The sequence below is a fragment of the Danio rerio genome, chromosome 25 (genome assembly GCF_052040795.2).
Source record: "Danio rerio strain M-AB ecotype USA chromosome 25, GRCz13ab, whole genome shotgun sequence".
In the NCBI taxonomy this organism is placed as follows: domain Eukaryota; kingdom Metazoa; phylum Chordata; class Actinopteri; order Cypriniformes; family Danionidae; genus Danio; species Danio rerio.
Genome location: NC_141045.1, coordinates 20,464,405 through 20,477,178, shown reverse-complemented (window position 1 = coordinate 20,477,178; position 12,774 = coordinate 20,464,405). Strand labels below are relative to the sequence as shown.

The 12,774-nt window shown below is 34.9% G+C and overlaps 1 protein-coding gene across 4 annotated transcripts in view; it reads right to left on the bottom strand.

Annotated features, from left to right (window-relative positions):
• mfge8b (milk fat globule EGF and factor V/VIII domain containing b) overlaps nt 1-12,774 on the bottom strand; it is a 43,052-nt gene that overhangs the window by 14,674 nt on the left and 15,604 nt on the right. For all 4 annotated transcript variants that reach the window (XR_015525780.1, XR_015525779.1, XM_087310859.1 and 1 more), the window contains 1 exon segment: nt 1,896-2,009. Coding sequence is in view for 2 of the 4 variants with exons in the window: in XM_087310859.1 (XP_087166985.1) it covers nt 1,896-2,009 (114 nt within the window). In the remaining 2 variants the exon portion in view is untranslated.

Below are 12,774 nucleotides of genomic sequence, written 5' to 3'. Positions count from 1 at the left end.
AAGACTGGAACCTCTAACCCAGCCCTTAATTTGGCTCTTTATTAATGCCGGAATAACTTAATTAAAAATAGAAGTTAAATGATGAAATGCTTATAATAACTGGACCTGGCAACATGGATGTCCCTCGCAAGCTAGCTCATTCATTTCAGTCTGCAGTGGCAGATCTAGACAAAAATTCCACATAAAATAGATAAAAATTATAAATAAAAGAAAATAGATTTTTTGTGTTTATTAAACTAGTAAAACAATTTTTTTATAGGGACTTGACTATTATTTAACATTTCATTAAATATTTCTTAATAACTGCTGATTCTCACTATTCATTACTAGTCATATATCGTTTTGTTCGGAATTTGAATTATACCACAGACAACCCAAACATCATGGTTTGTGCACACGTGTAGTGTTGCCATGTCTGCTTATTTTAAGGGTCTATAGGCTTACTATTTATAAACCAAATTATGAAGTCAAACCATATTGACTTATAAACCAATCAAGTTATTAAAAGCTATATATATGTTTATGGCAACATAATACTTTTGTTCATTTTCCAATTAAATCATTTTAAACAACAAAGTTATTAATTTTAGGAAAGTTTTAAATTTGACATTTCTAAGTTAGATCCACTGTTGGATGCTGTTGCTATATGGCAACATACTATAAAGTACTTTAAAAAATACATTTTTTCCCAGAGATGGGTTGTGGCTGAAAGGGCATCCACTGCGTAAAAACACGCTGGATAAGTTGGCTGTTCATTCCGCTGTGGCGACCCCAGATTAATAAAGGGACTAAGCCGACAAGAAAATGAATAAATGAATAAATGAAAATACATGTTTCCAATTGTTTTTTACAGCAATTCAAGTTAGAACATTTTTAAGAAAAGAAAAACATTTTTTATTTTTTAAAATAGTTTTTCGTAATTATTGTTACATAGTAAAAGGCATTTAATTACTTTACCTAAAAAAAATGAATAAACCTAAATATAAAATAAATACCTAAAAGTGAGTAAACCAGTTGGAACTTAGAACTGTAAAGTTGACTTAATTTTTGTTTATTTATTAAATAATTTTAATGCAATGGGTTTACTTACTGTTTTTATTTAAAAGTAAAGTCAACTAATCACTTTAAAACCAACAGGTCTCTAAAGTCAACAAAGTAAATTCACTTTTTAAATTGGATTTATTATTAGCTGCTGTTTTTTCAACAAATATCTGGCAACATGAATAAGTCAAGGTTTGTATCCCTTTTTCAGTAGTTACTTGCTCCGAGCTCAAGTACCTAAGTGATACACATTTCATTCAAAATATAAAAGAATTCCTCATTAACACTATTTAAAATGATTTGCAACAATATGGCATCTTTTAGTTCCATTTCGCAGTGATTGCTTTCAGTGGGCCAAATGCTGCAGAAACTGCTTGTTAATTAAAATGCCAGTCTTTATATTAGGATGTGGTTTGTAAAAGAAGAGAGTTCATGTGTTGTTTTCTTGAACATAAATTATGAAATTTATTCTATGTAAAAAAAAGAAGAAGAAAAATACAAAAGAAAATATTAAGAGGTATTACTATTCCATCAATTCACAATCCCAAAGTTTAGAAGAACATATATGGTCATGTATTGGTACTGGTAACATGAATCCATTAAGCAACCTTATTAAAAGTAACTTTTCATAAAATTTTTTGAATTATTTTGAAAAATATACCTTTGATTTAATATCTGTCTACAGGCCTGGCAGACATTGAAGTGTTGAAGAGTCAAAACAGGCTCCATATGGATAAACAGTGTGATAAGTGCATTCACAGGGGAGACACACAGACATCGTGTGCTGAATGAAGTCATCGACTGAAACGCCCAATATGTTATAACTGTGAATGTGCATGTGTTGATGTACTTACGCAGATTGCAGTGTTTTCCAACATAGGGCGAGGGACATTTACAGTTGAAGTCCCCATCAAGATCTTGACAGGTGCCTCCGTTTAGACAGGGCTGACCCGCACAGTCATTCACATCTGAAACAAACAGAAGAGTCCTGTAAAGATCAAGTTTTAAAAAGCAAAACAGTTTGGTATGTGAGCTCTAGGTGGCGCTCATTGGTAGCATGCAGCTTCTACAAAGGTCTAAAGCACAGGTGTCAAACTCAGTTCCAAAAGGGCCGCAGCTCTGCACAGTTTAGTTCCAACCCTAATTAAAACACACCTGATCAAACTAATTGAGTCCTTCAGGCTTGTTTGAAACCTACAGGTAAGTGTGTTGGAGCAGGGTTGGAACTAAACTGTGCCCTCCAGGAATTGAGTTTGACACCCCTGGTCTAAAGTAAAGAACATACTATATACAGTATGTGGGTCAAAAATGAAAAGGGCTTTTCAAGCATCAAAAACAACTTTGTATATACTTAATGGCTGTCCCTATTTTTCAAACCAATAGGTCTTACACACTTGACAGCAAAAGGTTTTTAGTATGATGAAAATTTAGTCTGCTCATTCATGAATTAGAATTTTATGATTTACAATGAGTGATGATGCATGATTATCTGGCCCATATACTGACATTTTATTTCCACAAGTGGATTATTAAAAGTTTGTTATAATTTTTTCTCACATGGCTGCCTGGAATGCTCGCTTCTAATTGATCAGTCGCAACATGTTATTCCCAGTTAACTACCTCTAAATAACGCTGGCTCATATGGATGAAAATTTCGAATTACATCCAGATTTATATTATTATCTGTCGATATGCCTGTGGGCCTTTATTCTGCAATTACAACTTCCTGTCAATTTAGTATGATATGAAATTGGATGTCTTGTATTATTAACTAAAGACAAAAGACAATCATACATATATTTAAAATGTTCAAAAAATTATTTATCAAAAAAAATCTACTATCAATAATGTCTTGATGAAAATAGTTCTGATAAAATGTTTTTGTACAAAATTGGTTTGTATATATAATGTGTTGGTCGCAAGTATTATTATATTTTGCATTGCTATTAAAATATTTGTTTAAGTAGCCATTTGGTTGTTGTTATTGTCAATATTATTGTATATAATATTTTTTTTTATCACACAAAACTCAAAATAAAACAAGAAAAATAAGAGAAAAACTTCCAAAGAAATAATTTTATATATATATATATATATATATATATATATATATATATATATATATATATATATATATATATATATATATATATATATATATATATATGTATTTCTTTAAAAATCTAAAATTATAGAAATATTAATATAGATTTTTTTTGTTTTGAAATATTTTTTTGCCATACATTTTGCCTAGGCAACATTTTCATTTTAACGTTTGTTATATGAGCTGCATGCATAATTCCAATTTATTTGGCATTTTCACCACGTTTACATCGTAATCCAGTAGAAACATCTCTGACCAGTAATACTGTTGTACAGATGTATAAAATTGAGGGCAGACAGACATCAAGTTAAAATCTTTAGCAACCTAGAATTGCAATCCCATTTGCACACGTGTATGACACAGCATAATCCCAGAAAGACTGGATCTTTACAGTCGCTCTTTAAGAGGATATTGGAGACCAGGACACCATCTGACTGCAAGTTCCCTAATCCATTTACGAGGGACCATGTCACATCACGAACATGCTTCAAATATAAACTGTGTCAAATGCACTAAAACGTCAACAAGATGACTCACATAACACTCCTCACATGCCAGAGAGTGCATTATACGCTGTGGGGAAAACAAGCAAGGATTGCAGTCAGAAGAATGTAACATTCCAGTATAACTGAAGGAAATCAAGGGGATTATCTGTGGAGTGCAGACGGTCAACGCAGAGCTCAGACACACTGAAACACTTCCAAACATCCAGAGGTCAGCGGGCGACACTTCCCTCCAAGTGTTAAGAGCTGGACAACCTAAAACAGCCCAACTGGACTGAATTTGCTTGAGCAACATTTCAAAGTTTCAAACTTCAAACATTTCATGCTGTGACACTTGCATATTCACATATTCTCTAAATTAAAATGTCTTCTAAAATAATTTTACTACAGGATACCATGTATTTCATGTCATATTCATTGAGTTTAACAAATTTTTTAATGCATTCAGCTGATCTACAGATCGGGTGGGAGCATTTTTAACTTAACTTATAAAATCATGCAATTGGATTTGACCATTTGCATCTCAAAAAAAAAAAAACGATGTTGATAATTTTGCTATTTAAAACTTGACTCTTCTGAAGTTTCAATGTGTACTAAGATGTAAAGTAAAATAAAAAGTTGCCCTTTTCTAGGCTATGTCTCAGAACTTTACTCTCATTCTGGCAAATATTCAAGGGAATTTGCTGCTGTACCATGACTGTAGCAGCCGCAATTTCACAGCACTGTAACCTAGCTAGTGACTTTTTTCAAGCGATGCAAAATATCATTGCACCTGTTATAGCCATAGCTGTAAAGTTGCTTGATTATTACAGGAATTATAGTTCTTAGCCATATCTGCCTAGAAAATAGCAACTTTTAATTTTCTATTGGTCTTAGCACACAATGTAACCATAGAATAGTAAAGCCTTAAACAGAACAATTGTCAAATTTTCATGATCGAGATGCTAATGGTCAAATCAGATTCAATGATTTCTGCTCAGCTAAAAGTTTTCCCGCCAGACCCAGAGATTGAATGAAAGCATTAAAAAAATGGTAAAACTCAAATGTTATTATTTTAATTATTTATTAATAATATTATGATTAATTATTTCAATTTAACTAAAAAAAATATGTCCAACAGATAGGTTTTTCCTTATTTGACCCAACGTTGAGTTACAACAACACAACAAACTAATAACGCTAATATTATCAACTCTGTTACACATTCAGCATGACACTAACCAGCTATTTACCGACCAATGTTTATAAGTATATTTCCTAATACCAACAACCCAAATGCTAACTTTATCATTAAAGAATCTGTGTTTAACTGCAACTTTTACAAACGGTTTAAAGTCAGCATGAAAATTATTTACAATGACTGTTTTGCAATTAAGCTCACACGGTTAGTCTTAATTAATCTGCCAAAACACGTTAATCCACTGAAATAAATCAAAATCTGAACGTCTGCTTCCACTCTGCAATGGTAGTCCTTATTTGTTGTAAAAATGAGTGAAGAAGCACAAAAACAAAACCCCACCCCCTTCTCAATATTCCATTTCAGTTGGAAACACATCATCGTACTGAAATATAACTCTGCAGCAACTTCTGGACTTTAAACAGTTGAGTGGTTTTAAATATTTTCACTGTTTATATCTATACGGAGGAAGCTATATGTTGTAAACAGCATATAAACTAACATTAAGCATGCTAGCATTATGATTTTACTATGGTGGTTTTAGAATGCGAGGCAACACAAAGTTACAAAAGTAACTACACTTAATTGGTATTTTATTTAATTAATATTATATCATCAAGTATTTAAAAAAAAATACTATCACGATTGAAAAACTGTACACTATAAGTGCGTATTCAGTACAATAAAGTGTGTACTTCGGACACTGCAACAAAGACTAAAGCTACAGAATCTAGGTTATTGTGAAACAGCAAATGATTGCAAATGAGACAGAGTGGAAATTCAACAAAGCAGTGTATTGTATTACTCTGAGAACATCAATATCTTGCTACATAATATGAAACCCAATCTTATGTCAGCCGCAGCATCATCCAAATCGATAAAACGCAAGGTCAGCAGATCTCCACATGCATGTGACAGTGAAATTGGGGCATCCAAAAGACAAGGCAAGCTGGAAAGGCACAAAGGAAGGCTTTTACCTCTCTCTGATACTGTAATGTTGTCGTGTGATTGCTTGACCGAATGCACAACATCACAGTCGCTACAGTGGGTATAGAAAAGAACCACCCCCCTTTAAAATAATTACATTTTGTTGCATTGTATCCTGAAATGAAGACAGACACAGTTTTGTTTTATCAAACTGTATTTACTTGGTGCAACTTATAACACACAACCAAAATATATAACACCAACATGTCTAAAAAAAATGAACAAATAAAAACGAAATCAATGGGTTGGAAAAAGAATCACCCCCTTGTTTCAGTAGTTGGTTGAATAACCTTTTGCTTTAATTACAGCCTTTAATCTGTTGGGATACGTTTCTACTAACTTTGCACATCTAGACTTTGCAATATTAGCCCACTCCTCTTTGCAGAACTGTTCAAGTTCAGTTAAATTTGATGGTGTCCGTTTGTGGACTGCAATCTTCAAGTAATTCCACAGATATTCATTGGGGTTTAAGTCTGGACTCTGACTTGGCCATGCCAGGACATTCACCTTTTTCTCCTTTAACCATTGTGTGGTCAGTTTTGCTGTGTGCTTTGGGTCGTTGTCAAGTTGGAAAGTAAACCTTCTTCCCAATGATAACTTTCTGGCAGAGGGCAGCAGATTTTCCTCAAGAATTTGTCGGTATTTTGCCCCATCCATTTTTCCAACTATCCTGACAAGTGCTCCAGTTCCTGCTGCAGAGAAACAGCCCCATAACAAGATATTTCCACCTCCATGTTTTACGGTAGGTATGGTGTTATTTGGATAGTGAGCTGTATTGGATTTCCGCCAGACATATCGTTTGGTGTTGAGGCCAAATAATTCAAATTTTTTCTCATCTGACCATAACACTTTTTTCCATGTGGCCTCGGAATCTTCTAGGTGCATTTTGGCAAAGCTCAGTCTCGACTTTATGTTGCTTTTCTTAAGAAGAGGCTTTTTTCATGCAACCTTGCCATACAAGCCACATTTGTGGAGAATTTTTGATATTGTTGTCACATGCACACAATAACCACTCTTTGACATAAATTCCTGCTACTGCTTCAGAGTTGTTGTAGGCCTCTTGGTTGCCTCTCTGACCAGTTTTCTCCTGGCTCTTTCATACAGTTTAGAGCGACGTCCTGATCCAGGAAGGGTCTGTGTTGTACCAAATACCTTCCACTTCTTAATAATGGATTTCACTGTGCTTCTAGGCATTAATAAAGCTTTTGAAATTTTTTTGTATCCTTCCCCTGACCTGTGTCTGGCCACAACTTTATCCCTGAGATCTTTTGACAATGCCTTGCCACCCATAGTTGATGGTTTGCTTCAGTTGCACTACCTAGGGTTGAAATGCTACAATAAAGCTATTTTTATGCTGAGCTAATCAAATTGACCAACAATGAAAGTGAAATGGCATTGTGAGTCATTAAGAAGGTGATTAGCTACACCTGATTGAGTTTACCAGTAATTTTTAGGAGGGGGGGGTGATCCTTTTCACAACAGAGTGATTTATGCTTGTTAATTGTTTTCTGACATGTTGGTGTTATATCTTTTACATAGATGTTATACACTGTACTGAATAATTACACCTAGATAAAAACAAAACTGTGTCTGTCTTCATTTCAGGCTACAATGCAACAATTTTATTATTTTAAAGGGGGGTGATTCTTTTCTATACCCACTGTATATAGCACTTTCGATTGTATTCTGCATTACAGTCACTATTTCTTGTTTTTAGTTTTAGTAATTTAGTTTCTAAATGTTCAAATCAGGGTGGCACGGTGGCACAGTGGATAGCGCTTATTAAATTAAATATTACAAATAATATTTCAAAAATATACTACAAACTAAACAAACAATTTATGACATAAAATTCACATTTTTAAAACTAGAATTTTTTAAAGCTTGTGCTTTATCCTGCTTCATTTCAAACCAGGTAAAAGCATTTGTTATTGTAGGAGTATATGGACGAGTAAATATTTAGTTGCTCTTATAGGGATTTATTTATTTTTGAAGAACTGTTTTAAGTGTATGATTTTCAGATTGAAATACAAAAATCTAAATGAAAACAATATTCATAAAACACAATTGTTAAATTTAAACTAAAGTCAAAGCTAAAAATATAAAGATATAAGCAAATTATGAAAATAAAAACATATTAACAGTACAAAAATTATACAAAAAAAAAGCACTGCTGTGAACGCTTAACCTTTAACAACATTAAAATCCCTTGACCGCAATGCTGAAAAAGATTGCTGAGGGGAAAAAAGCAAAATAAAGACGCTGGTTGAGGCAAAATACAGCAATTAGAGGTGCGAAATTGGAGTGAGAAAACAAGCTCTTATTCAGTGGAAAATGGGGAAATTACACCACAGTAGCAGAAGGGCAGCACCAATTTAGCCGGCTAGCTTCAGACGCCTGAATCGAGCGCTTCGTTAACTCTCTGACACAAAAAAGAGGTGTTTAAATCCTACAGCAGGTTTCTATTTCAATCGCCTCAGCTAATGTGACCGCTGCGTAAAAGCTTTTGACACACATTTCACGGCCTCTTGCCGGGCTTTCAGACCAATTTCATGCTGTCAGTGAAACATTTCTGGCAGCTGTGAGCAGAGGATGTGTGTGGACTTCATTTACTTCGCCTCCTCCACTTGCCTTTTTACCCCAGCAACAAGGCTAGTGCGCGACAGCGTGGGTGTGCTACGCTAGTCATATTTTCATTTGAACTGCCACTATGTTTGGCAGTAGACTACACTGTGTGTTAGTATGTACTCTGCAATCTTTGCCATCACCCAAGCCTGATTTAGACATCTCCCTGAGGGATTAAAGAGCTTCTAAACAGTCAATTTAACGTCATCGCTTTGCTAATCTAGCCACATTCCAGCCGAGCTCTGCAGATGAGCCCGCATGCTGAACCAAACCCAGTCAAAACATCATAACCCTGCTATCAAGAGCCGGGAAAGCTGGCACCGAAGTCAAAATGTCCTCCATAATCAGAGTGAATGTGAAGGAGGTTTAGTGGTGAACTGAACAATTCATGCTCTCTGTAATGTATAGCGTGGAAAAGCAACATTCAATTAGGGAAGGATTTCTGGCTTATCTTTTGTCTCCCTAAAGATTAATTTCTTAACATGTAAGATGACAAGTTTACTTGGTCAAATCTGTGAAACCCTGACTCTTCAAGATACTGAATAAAATTAAAGTGAAATGGGAATAGGCACATAACACCTGACCAAAACTGAACTAATTTTCCTACCTGATCAATTTCTGCAGCGCTTTCCAAATCTAATTCAGCACATTTTAAAGAAATGCACAAATAAAATAAATACATTATGCATACTAATATGAATAAGAGGTGAAATGACACTGAAATGTACTATTTAAAAAGGTGTTTGTTTTATTATATTATTGATAGAAAATCTAGATATTGAACAACATAATGTTCTTAGTCTTTCTTTTCTGTAATGAGGCAGCCGAAAAAGAATAAAAATTTTACACGGAATTAGAAAATCAAATACAATTTATTGCATAATTAAGATATTTTTAATATTACTCTAACTGGCAACTTTATACACCTTACTAGTACTGGGTTGGACCCTCTTTTGCTTTCAGAAATGTAGTTTTTCCAAGTTCTACCAGGAAGATCTAATGCCATGTCACTCATCACAATTCGTTCCAACCAATAGCCAAACAAGAGAAATAGAGAGAAATAGAGAAATAGAGAAACAAGGAATCTATATAAGCGGTCCATTCATTTCATTCATTTGGTTGCAGGCACCGATGCAGACGTTCACCCACCATCCTCCCCACCTAAACCAGGTTTGCCCTGTCTGAGGAAGGGGGGGAGGCTCAGTCCCTGCCTTCGTCCTCGGCAGTCATAGCTGAAATCTAAAAGCTTTCAAACCAAGCTACGCTAAAGAAGTCTTATGTTTTGTTAAATAATACTTTTGTTAAATAATACTAATCAAAAAATGTAATTCAATATGATAATTATCTCCCTGGTCTTTCTGGTAGAACTGCCTTAATCCTTCGTGGCATAGATTCAACATGATACTGGAAATATTCCTCAGAGATTTTGGTCTATTTTGACATGATAGCATTATGCAGTTGCTGCAGATTTGTCAGCTGCACATCCATGATGCGAATCTTCAGTTCCACCACATGCCAAAGGTGCTCTATTGGATTGAGAACTGGAACCAGTCTGGCCATTCTGCTCTGACCTCTGGTTTCAACAAGGCATTTGTGCACACAGAACTGCCGCTCACTGGATATTTGCTCTTTTTGGACTATTCTCTGTAAATCCTAAAGATGGTTGTGCATGAAAATCCCAGTAGATCAGCAGTTTCTGAAAGACTCAGATCAACCCGTTTGGCACCCAAAACCATGGCACGTTCAAAGTCACTTAAATTATCTTCCCCATTCTTATGCTCAGTTTGAACTGCAGCAGATCATCTTGACCATGTCTACATACCTAAATGTATTGAGTTACTGCCCTGTGATTGGCTGATAAGAAATTTATGTTAACGAGCAGTTGGACAGGTGTAACTAAACACTTAATTAAAAAAATATATTTTAAATTCAATAAATAATCCAATGAATAGAGTGTGACTCCTATTTTAAAATGTCTGTGCTTTAATGCTATTAATTCAAACACTTCAGCAAAATAAAATGCTTTTATGCATAATGACGAACCGAAATGTTTAATTAATGTCTGTAAATAATTAAATAAATAGAAAACAAAATAAAAGCAAAGTAAATAAAAAGTAATAAACATTTTAAAAAACAAAATGACAAAAAAAACTAAATGCACAACATTAAAATAGAAGATTTTAACTATAACAAAAAACTAAATTTACTTCATCACCAATGCCCCATCTTGAAAGCCCACCTTTTTAGCCACTTTCAATCAACAGCATAACAGCTAACCTACTTGCATTTCATAATTAGGAGTAAATTTGGTTGCTAATGCAGGTCATGCTGATTAAATAAACAAATCAAAGTACATTTTAGTATCACACAAATGTTATTTAACTAAACTGTGGGTCTGTGTGAGCAGCCATGCAGACATGACTTGGCCATTTTGTTTTGTTTTTTTGTTATGTTTTGCGCTGAGGGCTGTAGGTCTGTTCACCCCTCAGCCAAAGACAGATGACAGCAGAGACTGAAGCGCTTTTCTGCCGTCTTAACAGATGCATCTGTTAACATAGCGGAAGTTCGGCCATCTGCCCTCATTACATCCTGAGAGCTTCTGGGATTGACATAGACCAGAGTGCTTGGTGAAATAATTAGTCACACATTTCTAAAGAGAACAGCTGCATGTGATGAGGTAGTCTTCCATTGCAGATTAAAAAAAAAGCGGGGTTATAACTTGTGATTTCATCAAAGATTTTACCAGGCAAAGTTTGTAGGAAATAAAAAAGCTACTTATTTAAAACGTTGCAAAGAAGAAGATTTTGGTTGTGCAGGTGGAAAGTCTCTTCACATTCCAATACTAATGATTAAAGTACATGATCTAAATGTATTTATATGTATTTATATGTATTTTTATATTCTGAGTAAGGCATAAGACTAAAAATCATCCAATTAAAATGTGTTGGGCTGACAATTTCCATAATTCTGATATATATAGCCGAAACTGGCTGTCAACAACTGTAGATTTGTACGTCTGCAACCGTTCATGCAGATCTGCCATTAGCGTGTGCACATGCACCGCATTCATGTGCACAGGAGACAGAGAGTCACATTGGTAAAAACAAATGCTGAATCAAAACTTTTTAAAATCCTGAATCAATATTGGAGTTAGTTTTGCATGCTGGAGGAAGGACGACACCATGGCTGAAGTATTTCTCTTAGACAGGTAATGTTCTGTTTTGAAACAATTTTAGTCAAGCAAAGCCTATGTAGATTTTATTGCTTTACGAATGGGTTATATCAGGGGTCACCAACCCTGTTCCCGGAGAGCTACTGTACCTTCCTGCAGATTTTAGTTGCAACCCTGACCAAACACACCTGTTTGTAATTATCAAGTGCTGCTTTAGGTACTATTAATTGGTTCAGGTGTGTTTGATCAGGGTTGGGACTGAATTCTGCAGGAAGGTAGCTCTCCAGGAACAGGGTTAGTGACCCCTGGGTTATATGTACAGAAGTGTTGTTCAGCCACTAAAATCTTTCAGCGAAAGGTTGATGTATCTATTTTCAGTTTCATAAGGGACTTTTTCAGCCTCAATAATGTAGATTTTATTTAGTTTAACAACAAAACATCAGTAAATAGCACTATTTCACCCAGCCTGCTTTACTGAAGTGAAGTTAGTTCTAAATTCACATTATTTCATTTTTGCACAATGACAACCTGTGATGCGCTTGTTTACCATGCTAGTCTGAAAGATCGCCCTGAAATGCAAGTAGGGCTTAGTAATGAGTGTAATTTCTGCACCCTGATGGCCAACCACAAAGCATACAGTAGTCGCTTTAGGACAAAGTGTGAGAGAGTGAGAGCAGCGATCCTTGCATGCATGAAATATTGCACATCAAGTCTTGCTTGCTAACTACACAACTGAAAACATGCTCAATATAATGCAGTTTTTCGTTGGGAACTGTAGTATTATAAAGTATAATAAATTTTTCTAACTGGCGAATATCATGATCTAGTGGGTTATCCACTGTCATTTTAAAGGTGCGCGTTCGTTTTTCAGGAGATGTGGCTTTGGCAGATCACCTACTGCACCTTTAATTACCATGTGCAATTCTATTTTGCCGATACTTGCCAAAAATGTATCCAATAATTTTAATTTACATACAAATGAGCAATACAACAAACAATTCATTGTAAAAGAGGCAAACTAACACAAGAAATTCTAGTATTGCAAAGCTTCAACCCCTCTTACTTTCATTCATTTTCTTTTCGGCTTAGTCCCATTATTAATCAGGGGTCACCATAGCGGAATGAATTGCCAATTCATCCAGCATATGTTTTACACATGGGCTGC